The 27,279-nt window shown below is 38.3% G+C and overlaps 1 protein-coding gene across 1 annotated transcript; it reads right to left on the reverse strand.

Annotated features, from left to right (window-relative positions):
• Positions 1-720: 720 nt before the first annotated feature.
• Positions 721-27,057, reverse strand: LOC140160605 (sacsin-like). The gene is made up of 4 exons (XM_072183849.1): positions 26,956-27,057; positions 17,264-17,358; positions 16,250-16,508; positions 721-13,850 (listed from the first exon to the last, which is right to left on the reverse strand). The coding sequence occupies exons 1-4, from the start codon at positions 26,978-26,980 to the stop codon at positions 991-993; spliced, it is 13,239 nt and encodes a 4,412-aa protein (XP_072039950.1). The 5' UTR covers positions 26,981-27,057; the 3' UTR covers positions 721-990.
• Between the last annotated feature and the right edge of the window lie 222 nt (positions 27,058-27,279).

A 27,279-nucleotide genomic window follows, 5' to 3' on the forward strand; every position in this document is an offset into this window, starting at 1 on the left:
TGAAAGCTGGTATATATAACATGAAAATAGCGCCATAACAAAGCCAAATGTCAAAGTATGGTTTCTGTACCGGAAACTAAAATTTAATGTCTTTCCAGGTCAGAGATGAAAACAAGCATTGACATAATTTCCTGAAACTACTTTCCTGAAAATGTGTATTTCCCAATACTTTGTACAGGGAAGATCCAAGAAAAATTTCCTGAAATCAGGAAATTTCCTAAAGATTTACATCCCTGTTTTCCTATAATATAGGCTATATAACATCGGACATAACATCATGTCAGATATTGTGTTGATTTACAAAATTTAATACTCTATAACATATTTAATAAGAAAACTTAACAAAATTACAACGTACCTTAATACCACAACATTTAAAACAATATATATTCTGATAATTTATCATGACTACATCAAACACTACCTATGTACAAAGACAAGGCACATTACGAGATACATTATAAATATGACATGGGTCATAACATCATGTAAAAATTGTCCTATAGGTTTGATATCATGATTACAGCAAGCGATACAGTATCATTTTATACACACAGATAAAAAAAAAATGCAATACCAATCTACTCTACATGTATTTCAGCTTATCTACAACAATAATTGTTCTTTACGAAAATCTAAATTCAACTATCACACATGAAGAAGTATAATGTATCTAATGATATAACAAATAGGCCTAAATGTTTAACCTTAAATCTTTTCAACAGTTTTCATTATCACTCAAACAGCTCAATGTAGCGCTTTAATCTATCATTTCACGCGATATGGTTTAAAGTCACAGACTATATTCATGTTCTTAAACTGTATGAGCATTGACGTTTTCTGCCAATTACAAAAGGGAGTAGTAACATTTTTGTGGCAAACTGCATGCGTTATTATTTTTACCAATTGTCACTGATCGCAGTGGCCTAAGTCATCTGAGTCATGCCATCATCCAACAGCCACAGTCTTGACGCCAAGATGCGCATTCGTTTAAAATTGTCGAATTCCAATCATATCTCGAACAATTTCAAGAATTTGCTTGCATAATTCCAAACCTTTTTGCTCCTCAAATGAGTCATAGCTCTGCATACTGATTGCATGTGTTGCACTATTGGGATAGCGTGGTTTTGTGAAGTCTGCTCCTAACCGAAAAATTTGAGCCACTAAAGTAACCAGCTCATCTTTTCTCGAAGCTTTCTCTGAGATATCTCTCACCAATGTTAACAGATCATTACTGCTCAAATTAGGCTTTCCATTTTGATAAAACTTCGCCGCTTTCAATACTTTCTCTACAACTTGATGCAGCAAGAACGCTGTCAGCCATGATGCCTTTACGCCTTGATCACACTGCTGCTGCGCATTGTTGAATTCCTCTTCTGCTTGTCGGAACCACAGACGTGCATTTTTAGGATCTGGTGCTTCACTTGTAAACGACGGTGGCACATAACTACTGCTACTACCTGTGGTGTTTTGACGTCCTCCTCGGCCTCCACCACCACGTGAATGGCTCTGCCTTTCGAATTCTTGCCAACGGCTTTGGTATTCTCTTTCTTGTTCCCTTTCTCTTCTAATATCTGACTCCCATCTTTCATAACGACTTTTGTACTCATCAGGAGACCCGCCTTTCTTTTGACGGTCTAGTTCTGCTTTCAGAAACTTGAAGGCCTCATTGTACAGTTCGTTCTGCTCATGTGGATTTTTATCCGGATGCCATCTTCTATAAAGTCGATGAATTGCTTCTTTTTGTTCACGTTCGGGTAGAGATAGAGCTTCTCTGACTTCTTTTCGGATACGATTCTGTGCCTCTTCTAGGTCTGCTGGAGGAGGAGCAGCAGGTTCTGGTGGGGCTGCATCGGGATCACCAGTGAACACTTCAACTGTAGTTTCTGTTGGGTTCCTTGGTCTGCGAAATTTAAACAACATCAGAACACTGACCACAATGGGGTTGGCTTCACCGATATCAATTCTATATGTACGTCTCATTGGAGACTCTTCATTACTTTGCACTTCATCAATGATTTTTGCATAGACAAAAGAGAACTGTTCGTCCGCTATGCTGTCTGCAGAACCTGTGCATTCGGTATTTAGATCATCACATTCTTCTGGCCTATCATCCACAGGACACGTGTAAACCACAATCTCTTCAGGATGGTACAGGTTGTATGAATCATCATCAAGAAGATGTCGAATATCTTCAGGTACAAGAGATCCGGGTTTGGCTGGGTCTGGTCGATGTCCATTAGACACATTGTCATATTCAGGAATTTTACCCTCAGAAACGTCGGTAAGAACATCGTTCATGTCATCAACACCTCTACATGCTAAGACTTCACGTAGACAAGACAAGTGCTCTGGATCCAGTTGCAACTTACAGATGATGTTGATTTTCTTGGCAAGCTGAATGAAAAGAGTCTTTCTCTTGATATCATGATGATCTTGGTGTTCAAAGACTATTCTGTATTCTGAAGTTTCACGGTTTATCGTTACTAGAAAAATATTTCTGGATCCTTTCTTCTCAATCTGAAGTGTGTTATTGGCATCATAGAAACCGGTTTTCAATTCTAACACACACCGGCAGTTGTTGAATCTAATGAGTCCTTCTATGCTTCCTTTTTGAGTTTCAGAGGGTTCTTTGTTCTCATTCTGATGTTGTAGCAGACGAAGTAGTACACGTTGCATCTCCTCCGAGGTGATAATTCTTTTCAGGTGCAATAGAAATGGGCAGCCATCTTCAGCGGGGCATGTTTCGTTTGTTTGACATAATTTCTCTTGCAATTTCTTCTGAATATTGTGTGGTCGAAGTTGAACTGGGAGAAGTTCAATGAGATACGATTCACTACATTCAAACCTGAGTCCACACTGTTTGAGAGGCACAACAAAATCGAGATTTGTTGATGCTAGCTCCATGTGATCCATTTGGCTAGGATCAGCATAATGAAGGTCTGTAGAACGTTTGAGTTCGTTCTCTGGGGTAGGGAGGAAGAGTTCCGTCACTGAAATTGGACATTTGCCCTCGGTCTTACACAGCAAATCAAACATACACCCCAGTGTTGTATGAGCTATTTGTCGCTCGTTTGGATGCATTTTCTTTTCATCGCACATTCCCTTGATTGCTGTAAGCACTCCGGCTAATTGATCAAATGTCACTTTAGGCTGAGTCCCTAAAGCATTTAGCAAGTCGTCAAAGTCACCCAAGTCCCTCGGTGCTTCGAATATGTACGGTCGCAGACGTTTTACTACTTGTTCATCAATGTTTAAGACCAGTTGGCTTGCCGTTACTAGTATCTTTCCTCCTTCTACGGGACATATTGGAGTGAAGTTAAGATATCGCTGTATTTCGGCCCTGTGAGTGCGAAGATGGTCAAGAAGATGCTTCATCATTTTCTTGATGATACTGGTCAATTTGAATCTCACTTCTTGTGATACGCTATCAATCTTGTCAACAGCGTTTCGCTGAGCCATATGCTGGCAAACATTCTGGATATGTTGAAGGACTTTCTCCATGATTATATTTGCCTCGATGCCTAAGCATGTGTGAACTTTGATTGTGTTGCTGTGGATGATATATTCTTTCTTTGGTATAGCCCATGAAGGGAGGAGCATTGCCACGGACCAAGCTAGCACCTTATACCTATCTGGAACAGCTCCGTGATATGAAATGAAAGGACCCAAACCATCACGTTGCTCATCAGCGCAATATGGTGGGTGGATTTCCTTCAGATCTTTATCAATTGGCACAGATGGAATAAACTTGATGTTGGCTATGTTTGTGAGGAACATTGAATCCCATAGCAACTTGTTGTTATCTAGCTGTCCAACAAGTGTCATTGAATGCTTCATAAGACGTTTGTAGTCTTTGTCATTTGGTATCTGTGTTGCTTCACTTTCTATCTGTCGGGCAAATTTGATGAACATTTCCTGGTTTACTTCATGTTTTAACCCGATGTGCTTCAGTAGCTCCCGCCAATCAAAGGTGTTGAAAGTTTTTGTCAAATGATACTTGGTATCGACCATGCATGCAAACACCCCATTGGATGGGTCATAGTAATGATCAGCAGTGTGAGCTTCTCCTTGCTCGTCAAATACAAACGCAATCGTCTTCAATGCTGAGTATAATGCCTCTTGTTCTTGTTTCGATGCGTGCTTTATCAATTTATCTCTAATATGCTCCACGTATGCCACTTTGTTTTCATCACTCAACTGACCAAAGTTGGGAAGTATATATTTGAGAAATATACCTGCTGTGTTTATTGATGTGATCTGCAGTTTTCGATAGAGTAATTCTAGCATTGAATTCTGCTTCAACAGGACACACCCTGCTGATGCCAGCACTGAATCTATTTCCTTGGTTGGTAGATTACAATACTGTATGTAGTGACAATTTGGGAAGGAACTAATACTAGTCTGACGATCATGGTTTACAACACTGGTAAATATCGGCATCTTCTTCAGTGTTTGAATGTCAGCGTCTGATAGAGTATTTCCATCTTCACATGCTTCCTGGAAATAGCGTAGAAGTGCATTGCATTCTTCTGAAGTGAGTTTGCTTTCTAACGTGTCATCCTCTTCCTCCATCATATATTTGATGACCAGTAACACACTTGATTGGCTCGTGGGTACGGCTAACTTAGATTTCAAAAGCTCTGATAACTCTGAAGAGTTTGTAGCCATGCGACTAATTGATATCTGTGGACATCCAAGCTTTTCAAGTACAGATGTCAGAGTTCGTCTTGAACTTGAATCGGAGAATGTATCAAGATACAAAATCGTCTTGGCCAGCTTAGGAGGAACTACTTTTCCACACGATGTAGGATATACAGCCCAGTCGTCTAGTGCATCAAGTTCACTGGCTCCTGATCTTGTGCATCTGAACAAGATGAGCTCCCATACATGCTTCATCCATAAGTTACTAGGGTGTCCATTCATCTCTGGTGTCCAAGTTACATGTCGAGTGCATCCTCTCCATTCATCTGGAAGTTGTGTATGCAAGTGTTGTGCTAATTCATGCAAGGTAAAGTCTTTGAACATCCCACTGGAGAAGCATTGCTGCGAGCGATCTCCACTGCACAGCCAAAGCTGCATTGAATCAACCAGATCTGGATGGATGAACAATTGCGGAAGGTGTAGAAGAACTCCCAAATATGGTGTTACATACACGCCATTGGTAAAGGAGAAGGCATTCAGCACACCATCACTCGTGAGGCAGAGAGGTAATCCATTTAGATCAGTTGGTGTCTTCGCTCCATGAAGGCAATATTCAAGTACAGTACAAAGAGTCTTCGAATTTTTGAACTGTGAATCAGTAATAGGACATGGAATCGAACTGGCAACGCAGTTAATATTTGCAAGATGGTTCAAGACCGAGTCAGGACTGATGAAATTGGCTGCAACTCCCACTTCTTGAAATGCTTGGCAAATACCGGGACTGCTGGAAAGCAAATAAAATCCAACCTCTTTCAAGAAACTCTGTAGCAAAGTACATCTGCAATTAGTTGAGTCTTTGAATAACGTGTCTGATTCCTTGGCAGGAAGCTGATCAGACAGGTTATCAAAGAAGGCTTTGCTTGTTTCACTTACCGGGTGGTGCCATGTCACTGTCGTATTTGAATCGCCAGCTTTACCTTCAGTAACAACTGGGAGAACATCCAACAGACTTGTACCGATGTTCAGCAGTGTAGCTTTAGCCACTAGTTTCCATTCTCCGCGAAGACCTTTCTCTTTCTCATCAATAATCGGAAACAACCTGTTGTACAGCATAAGTTGCCTCTGAACATCCTTCCTGAAGGTATCTTGAGAGGGATCTAACAAAATCCTACCGGCCTCATGTATGAGCTTGGCATAGGCCGGGCCTATAACATGCACAGCTAATAGTTTGTTCCAGTTGTGTATCAGCCCGTCACCACCAGTTTGATTGCCAGCATAATCGCTCCCTTTCACCAAATTCCGTCGAGATTGATCAAGCTCAAATGTGCCATTTACATGAACAGGAAGATTCGTGTAGACCTGCAAAGGCAAGAAGGTAAATGCTCTGTACTGTCTCTCAAAAGGATTGTCATGTTTAATTGCTTGCTGCAAACCTAACAATGCAGCTACACCTCCACGCGGCAAATTAGTCTTAGCCTTAAACTGTATTGCTCCTTCAGTTTCGGCATTGTATTCATCAACTCCAAATGCTTGTGAAATCAACCAGGTTTCTGACCGATTCAACGAATCTTCTACGTCCATTTTATACACCCAGAGTTTTTGAGGTATTTCAGAGACGGTGACATCAGCATTTGTCTGGAATTGCCTTGAAAGATCCTTGAGTTCGGTTCTACACTGTATGGCTTCGGCTGATACGTCACCTGTTATGCAATAGTATGGCTTTAACGTGTTGGTCCTTGGATCGATTTCTGAGATTGATATCTTCTGTACACTATTCAAAAACAAGAGTGATTCTTTGGCCACACATTGGAACTTCTTGAATAACTCCATTATAGTGTCTCTGGTGTACGAATCTCGGGATATGTCTGAATCATATGACTGGGTGCGAAGTGGAAATCTGAACATGGTACCTTTTTCCAGATCAAATTCATCGTAATTACCCAAGTATCCATCGACCATGTCTGGGAACGTTGCCAAACAACCATCAGCGCCTTGTAGTGTGTAAAGCCTCCCGGGACTTTGAGGAGTAGCTCCTGGAACGTATTTGACATGCGGATCAAAGATGCAGAGGTTTTGATTGTGAGTAACAAATGTGGGGCAGTCTGTGAGGTGGTAAACTGCATTAAAACCAATGCCGAAGCGTCCTGTCGTTGCGGCGTCAGAAGTCTTTCCTCCAACTCCAACTTTCTGAATACCTAAAATATCTGCTTCTGTAAATGGTTTATCGTTGTATACACAAAGCGCTGGGGAAGAATGCATTGGTTTCCAGGAAGCTCCAACAATTTTGGAACTTTGATGATTCCGTGGATCGTAAACAATGTGGATTTCGGTTGCTCCTGCATCATCAGCATTTTGTAGCAGTTCTTTAAGTACATCAGCTTTGTGCGAATATTCTCTCAAAATGCCCTTCAGACGAGTTGTTAAATCCTCCTTTTGGCCAAACTCACTCTCGAATCCGTGTCCACTGGAGCACGTCGAAAGTTGGATCTGTCGTAGCGTTCTGATTCCGAGGACCTTTGCATCATGTTCTGTAATTCCGTTATGCGTGTATTTGCCTTGTACTTCAGGGATATCAAATTCTGACCAAGACATGTCATTGTATATCAGCTCTGATAGAGGTCGGAGAACGTTATCCTTATCAAGAGCTAGAGCTTGGTCCTTGAAGCTGTCATCAGATTTAACCAAACCCACCATTGCTTTAAGCATTTCTTCCGCAATAGAAGCGTCTAAGCCTGACAGTGGATCATTTCCATGAATCTCTTTCAATGACTCTAAGACTTTGACATAATCATATACTGTAAAGGATTCCTTCACTCCACAAGCTTTCAATAGTGGTTTGAATGTCATCAGTGTGTCGGGAACAGCATACAGGTAACGACCACCGCGTCGCTTGTATTCAAAGGCTAATTGGTCACATTTCAAGAATTTGCCATCGACAAGTACAAATGCTATCGATTTCAATTCTTCAATATGGTTGAGTAGATCAGGAGGTATAGACCCATCCGTACTAGGATCATGTCTTGTCACGATGTCATTGAAGTATCTGTAAATAGCACGACAAATGGTATCCGCCTGAAGAGGCTTTACTTGATTCACTACAATCCGTAGTTGATGGATTACATCTTCAATCTCAGGATCTTTGTTTCCGATACCCAGAAAATCTTTCACTCTGTTTGATACCCCGTCGACGCCAAGACAGTTCTCGTCAAGAACTGGTTTAGTAGCTCCTACAAGATACTCATATTTCCTTTCGAGGAGCTCCGTGGCTGACATACATAATGATGTGGACTCGTACCAATCCATGGCCAACGGGTATGGCGTCACAGGTTTGGGCATCACTGGAAGAAATCGTGCATTCTGCAATCTCTCTCTTTGTTGCAGAGTCGCTGTGGCACCGTGACGCAGATGTGTGTCAATCAGATCAAGCAAAATGACACATCGTTCAATTTGTCTTTGACGAGATTCATCATGTTGAAATGATTCTGCTCTTTCACAAATGTCATCCCATTCCAATTTTTCAGTCGCCATTCCTAGTTCTGTAAGCGAAAGCAATCGTTCATCGCGCCTGTAGTCTTTACCATAGGGGAATCGACCATCTACTTCTTTGAAGAGCTGACCTATTGGTTTCTCTGGATGTACCAACTGGTCTGGACTTACCAAGGCCTCTCCATCTGGTGACGCAGGAAAACATTCAAGCGCTTTCAGCTCATTGTCAAATTCCAGTCTCTTTTCTGTTCCTATTCTCAGATCAAGTAGATGCAGCATGATTGCTTTTCGTTGCTTCTTTGGTACTTCTTCGCCATTCCTGATCATTGGAAACAGGACCTCCCTTAGAAATCTACCCAAGTCATATGTGTTATCTTTCAAGGATTCAGTGGAACCAACGTGTGCCATACTTCTAAGAACTTCATCATCAAGTTTCACCCATTTCTTTGGGCACATATACTGGTTGAGTATCCCCTTCACATCATCTCCGATAGAATGTGTGCGTATTTCTCCCTCCAAGAAGAAACAGTCATGAATGCTGACCCAGCGATTTCCATTGTAGATTAGATTCTGGTTTCCATTTGCAACAATTCTGTAGAAGGCATCCGCAATGGGGTGAAAGTCGCTTTCAGTGTGAGATATCTTGGGCCACAATGCCTGAAAATCTCTGCCATCAAGGAAGTCGTTTCCTTGAAGTAACTGTAGATCAACAAGAAGGTTCACCAAAGCTTTGCAAATAACCTGTTCCATAAAGCAGACATTCCATCTCGTTTCAAACTCTCCTCCTTGTTTCACTTTTGAAGCTGATGAGGACTTACTCCAAAGATGTCGTCTATTTGGCTGAAGAAGAAAGTTCCCGTTGATATGAAAGGGAAGACCAGTGTAGACATCCAACGGCAAATAACTGAAAGCACCCGCCAATGTCTCGGTGTCATCGAATGCAGTTGGTATTCGACCATCTTTACCACTCTCCAGCCGAACTGCTACACCGCCACATGGTAATACCGCTTTACGTTGTCCTTCAAAACTTTCAGCCATTTCCAAAGCCCTACCAGTAGCCATACATGAGCTCACGACAAACAGATGCTCCTTTGATTTGAGAACCTTTGTCCCCGTCTTTTTTGTCGTCGTGAATGAATTGGTAACTTTGATGACTGTGGTGGTTTCTGGGACTGGTAATGCTTTATTTTGCATCCATTGTTGAGTTGCTTTAAGAATATGTCGTTGCTGCGAAGCATCTTCCTGACTTTGGATGCACCTTGGCAGAGTTTGGATTGTTTCTGCTGATATGTCTAACAGTGTTTTGTAGTTATTGGTTGATGTGCAATCGGCGCCTAATGAATGCACACTCACCTTTGTTACATTTTGGGTGAACAAGAGTAGCGACGCAGCGGAGTCTTTCAATGCCATTACCATTTTGCCCATTTCTTCTTGTGAATTGTACACCGCCTTTGACAGGTAATCTTCTGACAAATCTGCTGCCTCCTTTTCAGTTCGCAAAGGTAGTCTGAAGAGGGTCTTGTCAAAACCCTTGCTTGATGATGATGATAAGTCACAACCAAAAATACCTTGGAATGGTTGAAATTGGTCTGGATAACTTCTCAGTGTGGCTCTGTGAGCTTCGTTTCTGATGTCTAGTTTGATTCCAGGTCGCCCTGGATTAATTCTGTTACCAAGATGATTCGTTCGCGGATCAAAAATGAGAACAAAAGGACCACTGACGAGACTGGGAACGTCCGTTATATGGTAAACGGAGGTAAAGCCAAGACCAAAGCGACCAATTTTGTCTAATTGATCTTTCTTGCTTGCAGCAGCGATACTGCAGATATTCTTTACATCGGCATCACTGAAAGTTGCGTTATTATACGCCCACAGTGCTGGCCCGTGACACATCTCCATTCCTTCACCAAGTAAACTTGTTGCACTCTCTGAGTTATCCCTCCAATCTATCAGAAACTTAACCTCGGTTGCTCCGGCATCATCCGCATTCTGGATCAATTCCTTGAATATGTCTAACCCTTCTTTGTACATCTCTAGGTTTCTTTTGATCGCATTGACAGTACTTTGATGCGGACCTTCTACGTCGTATCCTAAACCGACATTCTCTACAGGTGCTATACTATGACTAAGACGTTTTAGTCCAAGACGCTTTGCTATCTCATTTGGAATCATCTCGTGAACAACAGGGATGTCACAGGCACCATGGTGGTACTCTTCCATAAGACGTTCCTCATCAACATAAAGGCATTTCTGTGTCTCTACTAGTTTGAGTGCATTACCTTGACTTCTGCATGGAACTACGACATCTGAAAATTGATAACCTGGAGTAGCAAATGCTATGATAGAATTCAAGATATCACAGACAAGCTTCAAATCGGACTGACTCTCAGAAGAGCTGACTGGATTTGCATTGTGTTTCTGCTGAATGGTATGTAGAACTTCATTCAGAACGTTGGTAGTGAACTGCTGTTCCACACCCATTGCTTCAAAGAATCCTCTGTACTGACGTAACATGGATGGTAGTGTGAACAGGTACGGTGCTAAATTTACGCTGATTGTGCCACTATCGAATGCAATCTTGTTTGGTGTGGTGAAACCATTCCCGTGCCATATCAATTCACGTGTTCTGTCATTGCATATGTTGGAAATGAACCTAATTGGTGATTGGTTCAAGAATTTGTAAACAGCATCAACTGCATTTGTCATCTTTTGAACATTCTGGCCATTTTGATAGGATGCAGCCACATTCTTCAAATGCTTGAAAACGTCTTCTACTGTTGGATACTTGTTTGAATCGATACCATGCCAGTCGAAGAATGTATTAAACTCATCTCGTTGACGATGAACTTTAACTAGCGGTTTAACTGACCCTAACAATAAGGCAGCATGATCAATCAGTGCCACCTGCTCAGGACGGCATAGTCCAGCAGAACTTCCATACCATTTCAGTGTCTGCGGATATTCTGTAGGTGGAACTGCTTCACATGGAACCCAAGCTATGTCTCGTAGAAACTTTCCCAACGGCTTCCGTATTCGATTGTAGCTTGCGTCTTTTGACAGCAAATGTGAGTTATCTGTGATATGATCAAAAAGTGCTCTTGCTACAGCTGCATTGTGAGATGCTGATACCTTCTGTGCTATTTCCAACATCTCTTGTGGTTTAATTGTTGATAAACCTCTCATACCAACTCTCTTGAGACAATGGAGTGGTTTTCCAGATGCATATACGCCTACTGGGAAAACAGGTTGACCCTGAAACAGGAGTCTCAATCGCGGCTCATCTGGTAAAAATAGTTCTTGTGGTCGACATAGGCCTCCATCAGTCGGAACAAAGCGAATGTTCTTGACACGGCTGTCATACGTTGGTCTTTCCAGCACCCACGTCATAATAAGGGTGTTCTCCTGACTATTGTAAAAGTTGTTCTCAATATCAGGGAAAATATATGTGCTGAGTAAATCTTGTTCAGGAATTCGTCGAGCTCCAAGATTGATTGCCAGGCTATCAGATTCATCCTGTTGCAGTAAAAATCTTGTCCTCAACCGTTTGACTGGAACGCCATGAAACCCGCTTGGAACTGCAATCTTCACTTGTGAAACAGACATGTAATTGTGGTCAGATGTTGCAAACAAGGGCAGTTGAGAAAGCAACCTCTTGCTTTGGGCGGATAGTGATGCATGTTTAAAGAGATTCTTGATGTCAGCCTTCAAACCATTTCCACTTAAGGTCACATTCTGGATCACTCTATTCCCATGTGTTTTCCACGCAGATTCCAAAACTGCAGCTACACCAACATAATTTGGAGATTTGATTATGGTATCAACTTGCGGATGCTGCGCAATGAAGCTTGGTAGATAATGTCGTACCACTACAATATCTAAGGTCTCCAAATATGTGCATATTGCATCTGAAAGTGTTTGAGTTTGACCATACCCTCTCTTCTCTCTGTGAATTAGCTGATGCACATATAGTCTTGCTAATTGGAGGCTGCTACCAGAAGCGTCAAGTTGTATGAGTGGCAGGGAGTTCAGCTTTGTAAGTGGAACCGTCGTACTGTTTCGTGACAGCCATGACCAGATTACTTCTAACCAATTAACATTTGGTTGTAGGTATGCTCCAGGTGTCCAATTGATCAATCCATTTCCTTGAACCCAGTCTCTTGGTAAAGCTTCCTTCAACAAAGATGGAACCATCTGGGGTGTCAGACGTTGCAGCTGTGTGTAAGCATCTGCATTGGTCAGTACTGATGGCATGTCTTTGGCAGTAAATCTACTAGGTATGTTTGGAAACAGATCGATAGGAATGTCATCGGTACATATGTATACAGGAGCGCTAGCTCGAGCAGAGGAGAAAGTTGCAAAACTGCTGTCAGCTAGAGGCAGCAGCTGTATGTTCTGCAAGTCATGGAACTGCTTGTCTTCTAATATGTATCGTAGCAGGTGAAGTTTCTGCTCACGGTTCAGCCATGCTAGAGATTCACCACGGATTGCCTTTCTTACGATATCAGGGCTCACAACCTTTGTTTGAATCCCGCCCATTAGCAAAGCACATCTCACATGATCAGGAACATTGGCCACTGGGTATCCTTTTCTCTCCAGGAGTGAGTGAATCAAATCATCCTTGTTCGGATCAAGCAGTACGTCACTAGGTTTCTGCCAAGATCCCCCATTGATGTTAGTGTGTAGCACTGCTTTATTCTTGATCTGTTCAAGAAAGTTCTTCACTCCTTCTTTCCATTCACCTCTCAGATTTGCCACATCAGGCCACGCATTGTATACAATATGTGGTGATAGTCCGCTGGAAATTCCACTTACAATTAGCTTTTTGTAGGCATCTGGGAAAGCTTCATGTACAAGCAGTTGGTTCCATCTGGCAGCTTTGTCATGTTCTGATTCACGATCTGGCCACTTGATGCTTCGTCGATTGTCACCCAGTCCGAAGTATCCATTGACATGAACAGGGAGACCAGTACGTTCACTCTCTGGAAGTGGAAGGAAGCAAAATACACGCCCATCACTATGGTCGCTGTTGTTCTCATTGACGAGCATTGAAACACCCACCCATGGCAATAATTTCAAATCTGCATCTTCGACTAGATCCTGCAGGACGGGGGAAATCCTTTGTCTTTTTACTGTATTGACAGTAATATACGTGTTGCGTGAAGCAGGTGTGCTGTTGTGGCGAGTGTCAATGTCCATACGATACAGAGACTGAGAATCTTTGGGAACAGTCACTCCTTCAAGAAACCGTTTCCTTTCTGAGCGAAGTTTGGAGCAACTTTCTTCAGGCACTCCGACACTAAAGAGCAGCTTTGGTCCTTCTGTTGCACTTGTCTTCTCATATAGGGCGACTGATTCAATGTTTTTGAGGAAGAGTAGCGATATTTCTGCATCTGCTTGATACGACTGAAATAAACTCTGTACTCTCTCATCATTGTATACAACACTGCTTACTTTCGAGTCCATAGATGAATCTCTCAAGGGAAATCGGAAAATGGTTCCATTGAAGTTACCAGTTTCAAAGCTGGCACGTGAACAGTTGAACAAAGGCTCCAGATACGGGTTGAATTGGTCAGGAAACTTGTCTAGAATGTCAGCAGACAGCCGCCACTTTTTACCTCGCTTACCTTTATGGTGGACGCGTGTGTGTGGATCAAATTCGAAGTATTTTTCATGAGGGTCTAAGAAGCCAATCTGGGTACCACTCAACACACTTGGAATATCTGGAAGATACAATCGCCAAAACACCTATTAACAAGGTCGGTACCAAGTAGATAATCTAATAGTAGGTATATCACCCCAAAAATAAGCGCAGCAGAAACATGTTATTTGACGCTTTTAATTGAATCATCGTTATGAATGCTTCAAAAAACATTTTGACCAATCTGCAGACATGAAAAGCTTAAAAAATGACTAAGTCCAGCTAATTAATATGCAAAAATAATGCCAACAGAGAACCGTACATGATATGAGGATGCGGTTTTTTTTGCACACATAAGTACCCAAAGTTCTTTCATTTGGTAACAAAAAATACACAAAAAGTCATTAATTATGCAAATTAGCTAATTACATCATCAATTATATATTTATGCCATTCTTATGTTAATTAGGCATATGTAATTTTTACTTTTTTCAATGTTTTATTTATGTTTTATTCATACAGCATGATTTTGTCAAATATGAACCTGCTGTGATGTTGAATAAAGAAACTGCAGTTAATTGCCTAAGTGCACCGAGTTTTCAATTGGTATAGGGAAGTGTTTCACTCATTATCCAAGGAAAAAAAAATACATGATAACAAACACTGGTATTTCAGACCGGTGGTACTAGGTCCTCTATTTCGAGAGACCTATATTTATTGATTTATGGACGATCTAAAAAAATTCATAAAACAGGTCTTAACTCTTAAACTAGGCAGTGTTTAATTTCAGCGGAGTTGATAGTGATTTAGGAAATGTTTCACCTACCATATATTAAAAAGACAAATTATTGTGATCAATGAAACATAACGAGGAAATCGTTTTTTGACATGTATGTTTTCAAAATTGGCCAACTTTGATCCGCGCGCTTTTTGATTCACTGTTATGTATGCGTGCACAGTATGACAGAATTATTGTGCAGCCACTGTGACATACCTACTAATAGTAATAATCTACTAAATGTAATAGTAGTAGACGCCCGGATGGAGGGGTTCTCAAACAAAATGTGCCCATTGAGCTTCAAAAAACTGCCATTCTCTAACCAATGGTAACATGGCTAACCCTACCTTTCGGCAAAAGTAAACCAATACATGAAATATAGGTTTTTATGACAGAAGCAATAATTTAATTTGTCACCATTTGCTATACCCGTAAAGGATATTTGAGGGGGAATCACTTTTTAACAGAATACTATACCTCACCTGAATTAGGGCATCAACTTATACTTACCGATACATAAGAAAAACACCCTCGTGCTCCTTTGCAAGCCCATAATGTCTTGTCACTGATATTCCAGGAAATAAAGAATTTCATACTGGTATCAAATAAGTCCTCCTCCAAAGATTGATCCGGGGTAAAGAGGTGAGTTTTAGCATGCTTTCCTCATCCTCATGATTATTTCCACCAGGATTCAGTCTAATCGGAGTAATTTCCCATTTGATCCTTGAATGGCCTTTGAGGACATCTCCCACACCGTCAAATTTATCCCAGAAACTCAATTAGAGCCAATTTCTGAAATGTCATATATTTTTTTTGTATATGACCCATGGGTGACCTTTGACCGTATTGTATTATCCATGACACCCTACTTGACCATTCCCATAAGTATTTTGACCAACCTTGGTAACAAATCTATTAGTATTACTTTAAGGGGAAATTGAGATTTTTAGTATTAATCATATTGACCTCATTAGACCCGAAGATGACCCTTGACCTCATCATTCTTTAGATCACCGTAATATGTCCTCAATGATTGTTGCTACCATTTAATCAAATTAGCACAAACACACATACACATACCCCCATCCAGGGGCGTCAATCCGTTCTGAAATGTGGGAGGGAAATACATATACACATACTCACCCCATCCGTTCCGATGTGCATTGGGGACATTTTGTAAAAGTGGAGTTCGACGCTCACGCGCCGAACGTTGCTGCATGACGGAGGGATGTCTGAGGGTGAACGTACCCCCCTCAGAAGTTGAAACCATTTGGTGCACACGTTTACCCCATTATTGGTTATACTTTGTAGTAGAACAGATGTGCCCCCTCAAAGTGGGAAATATTTTTAAAATAATGCCATTTGTACACTATTGTTGGTTATAGTATCACATACCTCAAAATGTAGTCTAATATCGTTATAATTACTTGCTCTACAACACATCTTTGTGAAATTATGATTAAAGTTGCCAAAATGTGTGTGTGTTGGGGGAGGGAGGCATTTGATATTGTGTCCCCATCTACAAACTTTGGGAACATGTCCCTCCCCTTGACGCCCATCATACAGACAGAAATAGTGTCTACATAGTCTCTCTCTGAACAAGTTCAGGCGAGACAAAAATAATTGCTCTTTTGGTTTGGTAAGACTGACATATATCAATAGCATTTGCTACCTAAGTCAAATATAGCAAAACGTTAACAAACCTGTTAGATGGTACACAGAAATGAATCCAAGTCCAAAACGTCCAACCTTCGTCGGGTCATCCATTTTACCACTCTGCTCCGGATGTTGAATGTTCTTCCAATCTTGGGCTTGAAAAACTGCATCGTTGTAGACGTACAAACAGGGTCCGTTGAAATCCCGCAGAGATTGCGACCACATGGTATCGGTGCTATGATGAGTTTTGTCATACAAGATGACAACACGACGGGCACCAGCATCGTCTGCATTTTGAACAAGTTCCTGTATTAAGGATGTGTCATTTAAATGGAACAATTTAGATTTAGATGTTTATTAGCTATAAGTTACGAGCACAGATATCTAAACATTAAGGGGGTACTACACCCCTGGCCAATTTTATGCATATTTTTGCATTTTTCTCAAAAATTATGGCACATTGGTGGCAAGTAAGATATGTATATTATAGGGGCAAGGACTACAACTACTGTACTGAAAATTCAGCAACTCAAAGCAAGTAGTTATTGATTTATTGATCAAATATTGGTTTTCCCTCATTTTTGACTGTAACCCCACAACTGTTGTCTGTGCTGAAATAAAATTTACAGTGCAGTAGTTGTAGTCCTTGCCCCTATAATATACATATCTTACTTGTCACCAATGCGCTATAATGTTTAAGAAAAATGCAAAAATAGGCACAAATTTGGGCAGGGGTGTAGTACCCCCTTAAACATATTATATGCTAAAGGAACACCCTTTTCGTACTATATACTCAATGATGTCAGCATTAGTGTTTGGGTACTTTTAAGCAATTAAGCAAATGGACTCAGAAGACCTGCATTTCCTTCAAGATCCGCATTACCTATACTTGCTGAACGACCGGCTTACGACTGACCTGGTTTGAGCTAACGTGTTATACTCAAAATGGAGCATTCTAACATTCTTTGAAAGTAATGGGTAAGATGTGAATATCTTGTGACATATTCACCTTAACTAGATGTCATCACAAAATGTCAATTCATCTTGTACTCTAAGCCTACCTTTAAGATCTGTCCGCCTTCGGGATACTTGTCCAATACTCTTTTCAGATAGATATGTAGCGGTGGCAACTTCTGACCGAAATCGTCGTCATCATCTGTTGTTATGACAAAAGGATACAATTAGTATGCTTAATGTTAACAGTAATGCTACCTAATAATCACAATTTTATTCTCATGTTCTATATCATAGATTGCTGATACTATACTAATGGCATGAGTGCTTAACTTCGATGTATTGTCTTTGAATCTATGCCAGGTTCCCCCATGAGGGACTTAGACGTTCCATCATTTAAAAGGAGACTTTATAGTACAGGAGCAGCAACCTCAAAAAAATGACTTCGTTCACCCTCCACTACATACAAGGTTTGACACCATAGGTAGTTAGTATGGACCCTCTAGATCACTGCTAGGTAGGTAGTGGACTCAAATTGTGGTATCACTTTTTTTTTACAGGTCATTTTATATATGGACGTATAATCACATAAAATCACAAAAAATAGGACAAAATTAAGGGGTAGGGGAGATATAAATTCCCATAACTCAACTTTTACTCACAATAATGAATTTATTTTGGTATGAATATGTAGCTAATTGATTGTTCTAACTGCCTAGTATTATTTGAAAGCAAACCTAGGTTTCATTTGATCATGATTGGAAGTGGCCAGTCCATACACTAGTGAAAAATCAGATTTGTCACAACAATGTGTAGGGTGGGTGTTTTTGTGACACTGGCTTCAAATTTTACTATTGTGCCAATTTCTATTTTCAAAATTAATCAAGTTTCCATTTTTTTATTTTGTTTTTAATATCAAGCATATCTAGGCAAACTTTGATGTTCTGGTTCAAATATTTATGTATGTGCATGTTTGCTTGCATGTTGGTTTGTGTTGTGTGGGTTTGGGGTAGGTGTGTGTGGGTATGTGGGGGTGGGTGCGGGGTGTGTATAGGGTTCAGGGTTGGGGTGTTTTACGTGTCTTAATATGTCACTCGGCTGAACTATATAAGTTCTATTAACAACATTTGTTTGGTAAGTTGCCATTCATGTATTAATTTGAATATTTATATGTGTGGGGTGAGATCAACCGCTGTTTGTCAGGAAAATAGACTGAAAATGTAAAAAAATAGTTACTTTTCCACATGTAGCAGCTTGTGTAACAATATTAAGGGGTAGGGGAAATATAAACCATCATAACTCAACTTCAACTCATGATAATGAATTCATTTTGGAATTAATATGTAGCTAATTGATTGTTCAAACGTATTAGTATTATTTTAAAGCAAAGCAAACATTAATTGTCAGGTAGATAGCCATAAAATGTGAGAAAATGGTACTTTTCTATGCATAACCATGTCAAATATGGCATTATTAAGGGGTAGGGGAAATAAAAACCACCATAACTCAACCTTTACTCATAATAATGAATTCATTTTGGTATCAACATGTAGCTGATTGATTGTTCTAACTTTCCAGTATTATTTTAACAGAAAAACCATCAGATAGACATAAAATATGATAAAAATGTTAATTTTCCAATGTGTAACAGCGTAAAATTTGACAATATTAAAGGTTAGGGGACGTACAAACCAACGTTGATATTCCATGTCTAACAGCGTAAAATATGACAATATTAAGGGGTAGGGACATACAAATCACCAAACTCAAGTTTTACTGATGAAAATGAATTCATTTTGGTATCAAATAATGTAGCTATTTGATAGTTCTAACTTTCTAGTATTATTTTAAAAGCAACTAAGCCATTAGTTGCCCGGTAGATAGACATAAAATGTATGAAAATGTTAATATTCAATGTCCAACAGCGTAAAATATGACAATATTAAGGGGTAAGGGGACATACAAATCACCCAAACTCAAGTTTTACTGATGAAAATGAATTCATTTTGGTATCAATATGTAGCTATTTGATTGTTCTCATTTTCTGGCATTATTTTAAAAGCAATTAAACCATTAGTTGTCAGGTAGTTAAACATACAATATGAGAAAAATGTTGATATTCCATGTCTAACAGTGTAAAATATGACAATATTAAGGGGTAGGGGACATACAAATCACCAAAACTCAAGTTATACTGATGAAAATGAATTCATTTTGGTATCAATATGTAGCTATTTGATAGTTCTAACCTTCTAGTATTATTTTAAAAGCAATTAATCCATTAGTTGTCCGGTAGATAGACATAAAATGTATGAAAATGTTATGATATTCAATGTCTAACAGCGTAAAATATGACAATATTAAGGGGTAAGGAACATACAAATCACCCAAACTCAAGTTTTACTGATGAAAATTAATTCATTTTGGTATCAATATGTAGCTATTTGATAGTTCTAACTTTCTAGTATTATTTTAAAAGCAATTAAGCCATTAGTTGTCCGGTAGATAGACATAAAATGTAAGAAAATGTTAATATTCAATGTCTAACAGCGTAAAATATGACAATATTAAGGGGTAAGGGGACATACCGGTACAAATCACCCAAACTCAAGTTTTACTGATGAAAATGAATTCATGTTGGTATCAATATGTAGCTATTTGATAGTTCTAACTTTCTAGTATTATTTAAAAGCAATTAAGTCACTAGTTGCCTGGTAGATAGACATATGTATGAAAATGTTAATATTCAATGTCCAACAGCGTAAAATATGACAATATTAAGGGGTAAGGGGACATACAAATCACCCAAACTCAAGTTTTACTGATGAAAATGAATTCATTTTGGTATCAATATGTAGCTATTTGATAGTTCTACCTTTCTAGTATTATTTTAAAAGCAATTAAGTCATTAGTTGTCCGGTAGATAGACATAAAATGTATGAAAATGTTAATATTCAATGTCTAACAGCGTAAAATATGACAATATTAAGGGGTAAGGGACATACAAATCACCCAAACTCAAGTTTTACTGTTGAAAATGAATTCATTTTGGTATCAATATGTAGCTATTTGATAGTTCTACCTTTCTAGTATTATTTTAAAAGCAATTAAGTCATTAGTTGTCCGGTAGATAGACATAAAATGTATGAAAATGTTAATATTCAATGTCTAACAGCGTAAAATATGACAATATTAAGGGGTAAGGGGACATACAAATCACCCAAACTCAAGTTTTACTGATGGAAATGAATTCATTTTGGTATCAATATGTAGCTATTTGATAGTTCTACCTTTCTAGTATTATTTTAAAAGCAATTAAGTCATTAGTTGTCCGGTAGATAGACATAAAATGTATGAAAATGTTAATATTCAATGTCTAACAGCGTAAAATATGACAATATTAAGGGGTAAGGGACATACAAATCACCCAAACTCAAGTTTTACTGATGAAAATGAATTCATTTTGGTATCAATATGTAGCTATTTGATAGTTCTACCTTTCTAGTATTATTTTAAAAGCAATTAAGTCATTAGTTGTCCGGTAGATAGACATAAAATGTTTGAAAATGTTAATATTCAATGTCTAACAGCGTAAAATATGACAATATTAAGGGGTAAGGGGACATACAAATCACCCAAACTCAAGTTTTACTGTTGAAAATGAATTCATTTTGGTATCAATATGTAGCTATTTGATAGTTCTAACCTTCTAGTATTATTTTAAAAGCAATTAATCCATTAGTTGTCCGGTAGATAGACATAAAATGTATGAAAATGTTAATATTCAATGTCTAACAGCGTAAAATATGACAATATTAAGGGTAAGGGAACATACAAATCACCCAAACTCAAGTTTTACTGATGAAAATTAATTCATTTTGGTATCAATATGTAGCTATTTGATTGTTCTCATTTACAGGCATTAAGCAATTAAACCATTAGTTGTCATGTAGTTAAACATACAATATGAGAAAAATGTTGATATTCCATGTCTAACAGCGTAAAATATGACAATATTAAGGGGTAGGGGACATACAAATCACCAAAACTCAAGTTTTACTGATGAAAGTGAATTCATTTTGGTATCAATATGTAGCTATTTGATAGTTCTACCTTTCTAGTATTATTTTAAAAGCAATTAAGTCATTAGTTGTCCGGTAGATAGACATAAAATGTATGAAAATGTTAATATTCAATGTCTAACAGCGTAAAATATGACAATATTAAGGGGTAAGGGAACATACAAATCACCCAAACTCAAGTTTTACTGATGAAAATTAATTCATTTTGGTATCAATATGTAGCTATTTGATTGTTCTCATTTACAGGCATTATTTTAAAAGCAATTAAACCATTAGTTGTCATGTAGTTAAACATACAATATGAGAAAAATGTTGATATTCCATGTCTAACAGCGTAAAATATGACAATATTAAGGGGTAGGGGACATACAAATCACCAAAACTCAAGTTTTACTGATGAAAGTGAATTCATTTTGGTATCAATATGTAGCTATTTGATAGTTCTAACTTTCTAGTATCATTTTAAAAGCAATTAAGCCATTAGTTGTCCGGTAGATATACATAAAATGTATGAAAATGTTAATATTCAATGTCTAACAGCGTAAAATATGACAATATTAAGGGGTAAGGGGACATACAAATCACCCAAACTCAAGTTTTACTGATGAAATTGAATTCATGTTGGTATCAATATGTAGCTATTTGATAGTTCTAACTTTCTAGTATTATTTAAAAGCAATTAAGTCATTAGTTGTCTGGTAGATAGACATATGTATGAAAATGTTAATATTCAATGTCTAACAGCGTAAAATATGACAATATTAAGGGGTAAGGGGACATACAAATCACCAAAACACAAGTTTCACTGAGGAAAATGAATTCCATTTTGGTATCAATATGTAGCTATTTGATTGTTCTCATTTTCTGGCATTATTTTAAAAGCAATTAAGTTTCCCACGAGGGGTTGAAGGTCATAATGGGGCCAATACTAAAAAATGATCCTATCATGTTGTAATGTTGTAATCTCAAATTGTTCCTCTCATCGCTAAGAATTAAAAAAAAAGACAATTGTCATAGCTTAGTTCAGGGGTTATAACGTCGAATATATCAAAAATATCATAAAGGTCAAATTTTAAAAATGGTCCAATTGCACCAATTAACGTAAGAAACCTCAATCGAATACCACATTCAAATTTTGGTGCAACGATTTGTATTCCCGTGTTCCCCTTCACAGTTAATGCAGCCAAAGTTGAGTTATGGTAATATTTCCCCTACCCTTAATATTATCATATTTGACACTGTTACACATGGAAGTTTTTGGAAGTTTTTTCTCACATTTCCTTTGTAACTACATAACAACTAATGATACTAGAACGTTAGATGAATTCATTATCACGAGTAAAAGGTGAGTTATGGGAGTTTATATTTCCCCAACCCCTTGATATTGTCATATTTAGGAACCGTTCACAAACACTTGTAAGGGGGGCCTGATGCAAAAAGGGGGGGGGGGCTGAAAATGTTTGACCCTCCTAAGGGGGGGGGGGGGGGCTGAAAAAAATGACCAAAAATTTTCCTGGAAAAATTTAGTTTATATGATTTTGTCTCGCCTGATAAGGCAGGAGACTATATAATCACTTTTCCGTGTGTAGGGGTGGATGTGTGTATGTGTGTGTGTATGTGACATTTGGTTAAAGTTTTGGTTAAAGTTTGCTTTCCGCCTATTTTCTCGCAGACTAGGACAGTCGCACGTTCCTCAAACTTGGTGGGTGGGTGCATCTTGACCCAAGACAGAACCGGTTTGTATTGGTTAGTGGGTCAAGGTCACTGAGGTCATGTAGGGGTCATCTGAGGTCAAATGAGTAAAACTGTCGTATGGGCATGAAACTTGGTTGGTACAGTCAACATTTAAAGCCAAATTTTTGGAAGGTCATTTCAAGGTCACCAGGGGTCATCTGAGGTCAAATTAGTAAAAACTGTTGTATGGGCATGAAACTTGGTGGGTACAGTCAACATTTAAAGCCAAATTTTTGGAAGGTCATTTCGAGGTCACCAGGGTCATCTGAGGTCACATTAGTAAAAACTGTTGTACGGGCATGAAACTTGGTGGGTACAGTCAACATTTAAAGCCAAATTTTTGGAAGGTCATTTCAAGGTCACCAGGGGTCATCTGAGGTCAAATTTAGTAAAAACTGTTGTACGGGCATGAAACTTGGTGGGTACAGTCAACCTTCAAAGCCAAATTTTGGAAGGTCATTTCAAGGTCACCAGGGGTCATCTGAGGTCAAATTTAGTACAAACTGTTGTACGGGCATGAAACTTGGTGGGTACAGTCAACATTTAAAGCCCAATTTTTGGAAGGTCATTTCGAGGTCACCAGGGGTCATCTGAGGTCAAATTAGTAAAAACTGTTGTACGGGCATGAAACTTGGTGGGTACAGTCAACATTTTAAAGCCAAATTTTTGGAAGGTCATTTCGAGGCCACCAGGGGTCATCTGAGGTCAAATTAGTAAAAAATTTCAGATAGGCATGAAATTTGGTGGGTACCGTCAACATTTAGAGCCCAATTTTTGGAAGGTCATTTCAGGGTCACCAGGGGTCATCTGAGGTCAAATTAGTAAAAACTGTTGCATGGGCATGAAACTTGGTGGGTACAGTCACCATCAGCCAGATAATCGTGCCCAGCCGATAACCGCCAAATTCATTTACCTCTACCAAAAGTAATCGCAAAAGCAGGTGGTCGCGAAAGCAGGCGAGACTCGTGGTTCGAGAACCGCCTTGTCTATGGGGTTGACCTATAATTTATATGTCAAAAAGGCGGGCCCTAAAATTTTTGAGGTCTGTAAAGGGGGGGCGAAAAATTTTTGCGATGAAGTTTTTTTGCATCAGGCCCCTCCCCCTTACAAGTGTTTGTGAACGGTCCCTTACGCTGCTAGATATAGAAAATGACTTCTTCTGACAGTTTCTGTGTATCTAGCTGACAACTAATGATCGCTTTGTTTATAGAAAGTTAGAAAAGCCAATCAGATACATAATTTTGATACCAAGATGAATTCATTTTCATGAGTAAAAGTTGACTTATGGCAGTTATAAATTTGCCCTACCCCTTAATATTGTCATTTTACGCTGTTAGACATAGAAAATTTACCTTTTCCTCACAGTTTCTGTATATCTGCCTGACAAATAATGGTCGCTTTGCTTTAAAATAATACTAGAAAGCTAGACCAATCACTTGGATATATTTTGATACCAAGATGAATTAATTTTCATGAGTAAAAGTCGAGTTATGGCAGTTTACATTTCCCCTACCCCATAATATTGTCATATTTACGCTGTTAGACATAGAAAACGTACCTTCTTATCACAGTTTCTGTGTAACTACCTGACAACTAATGATTGCTTTGCTTTATAATAATACTAGACAGTTAGAACAACCAATTAGATACATTTTGATACCAAGATGTATTCATTCTCATGAGTAAATATTGAGTTATGGCAGTTTATATGTCCTCTACCCCTTAATATTGTCATATTTAAGCTGTTAGACATAGAATATTTACCTTTTCCTCACAGTTACTGTGTATCTACCTGACAACTAATGATCGCTTTGCTTTGAAATAACACTAGAAAGTTAGAACAATCACTTAAATACATTTTGATACCAAGATGAATTCATTTTCATGAGTAAAAGTTGAGTTGTGGCAGTTTATATTTCCCCTACCCCTTAATATTGTCATACTGATTTATTTATGTTGTTAGACATAGAATAGTTACCTTTTCCTCACAAATACTGTGTATCTACCTGACAGATAATGGTCGCTTTGCTTTAAAATAATACTAGAAAGTTAGAACAATCACTTAGATACATTTTGATACCAAGATGAATTCATTTTCATGAGTAAAAGTTGAGTTATGGCAGTTATAAATTTCCCTACCCCTTAATATTGTCATTTTACGCTGTTAGACATAGAAAATTTACCTTTTCCTCACAGTTTCTGTATATCTGCCTGACAAATAATGGTTGCTTTGCTTTAAAATAATACTAGAAAGCTAGACCAATAACTTGGATATATTTTGATACCAAGATGAATCATTTTCATGAGTAAAAGTTGAGTTATGACAGTTTACATTTCCCTTACCCCGTAACATTGTCATCTTCACGCTGTTAGACATAGAAAAGTTACCTTTTCCTCACAGTTTCTGTATATCTGTCTGATAACTAATGGTTGTTTTGCTTTAAAATGATACTAGAAAGTTAGAACAATCACTTAGATACATTTTGATACCAAGATGAATTCATTTTCATGAGTAAAAGTTGAGTTATGGCAATTTATATTTCTCCTACCCCTTAATATTGTCATATTTACGCTGTTAGACATAGAAAATGTACCCTTTTCTCACAGTTTCTGTGTATCTACCGGACAACTAATGGTCGCTTTGCTTTAAAATAATACTAAACATTTAGAACAATCAATTAGATTTACATATTGAATTGAATTCAATAGAATTAATACCAAGATGAAGTCAATATCATGAGTAAAATATTGAGTTCTGATGATTTATTTTCCCCTACCCCTTAATATTTTTCTATGTTATGCTGATATACGAGGGAAATCAACATCAGTTTTGTTGGTTTTTTTTTGGTTTTTTAAACATTTTTTGTCTTTTTCCCAGTCCTACTCACGTCCTACACATAAATATTCAAAATATTACATCAATGGAAACTTAACGGATTTTGTAAATGGAAGTTGGTGCAGTGTAGTGACATATTAAGACATGTACACACACACCCCACCCCTCACCCCCACACATACCCTATGTACACCAGCACCCCATGCACACACACACCTCGTCCCACAGACGCGCCAACGAACTCATACATATTATAATGATTGGAACTGTTACAATAATGTTTCCTTGATATGCTTAACATTAAAAACAAAATAAAACATTAAAATTTAAATAAAAAAAAAAAAAATGGAAACTGAATCAATTTTGAAAATATAAAGTGCTATAGTTGTGAGATTTGAGGCCAATATCAAACTTTACACATATGGTTCAAAAAAATTAGATTACCACTCATTTATGGACTATATACTTCCAAATATGCTCAAATGAAACCTGTTTTTGTTTAAAAATAATACTAGAAAGTTAGGAAAATCATTTAGCTACATATTGATACCAAAATGAATTCAAAATCACGAGTAAAAGTTGAGTTCTTGGAGTTTATATCTCCCCTACCCCTTAATTTTGTCCTATTTTTTGTGATTTTATGCGATTATACGTCCATGCATAAAATGACCTGTAAAAAAAAGTGATACCACAATTTGAGTCCACTACCTACCTAGCAGTGATCTAGAGGGTCCATACTAACTACCTATGGTGTCAAACCTTGTATGTAGTGGAGGGTGAACCAAGTCCTTATTTAGGCCCCTTGTGGGATCTTGCTCCTGGACTATTATAACACTTTCTAAAGATTGTCATTCATCCACGTACTACATTAGTAAAGAATAATAATCTAATCAACTGGACTTAAACTTTCTAATGATATGACCTTGAAAAGCCATAGCTAAAATTATTAACATCATCAACTCTATATTCTCTTGTGCCTTAATGGTGCATCAGCAGTTCATGTCAAGCAAATAGCTACTAATGGTTGCCATACGAATGTCCTCAGCAAATACTTCCAAGTATGATCATGGTGATTGACTAGAAAAAGGGTTAACTTAGAACTTGAAAAATGTCGCTAAATACAATAATAATAACGAAAAACAATTACCTCCTTGGTCCCCCGCTTGGTCCATTTGTCACGTGTTGATCTTCAGGTGTCTGAGGTGATAATCAATAGACTTGTCCTTCTCATTACCAAATTTCCTGCAGCTGTTTACAAGAACAGGGGAAAGAGACAAGCCATGAAAAGAATAGAATAACGTACAGAGTGTTGCAAAAGTTATTATGCCCATACCTTTAGTTATAACTCCAGTGAATAAATTTGGATTTCAAGATATCTTGCAGCTATAATTTTAAAGTAATTTTTTTTATTTTATGGATACCAACCTTGACATGGTGTGGTGATTATTTATTTTGCGAAAGAAATATGTCC

Source organism: Amphiura filiformis, chromosome 9 (assembly GCF_039555335.1).
Source record: "Amphiura filiformis chromosome 9, Afil_fr2py, whole genome shotgun sequence".
NCBI lineage: Eukaryota > Metazoa > Echinodermata > Ophiuroidea > Amphilepidida > Amphiuridae > Amphiura > Amphiura filiformis.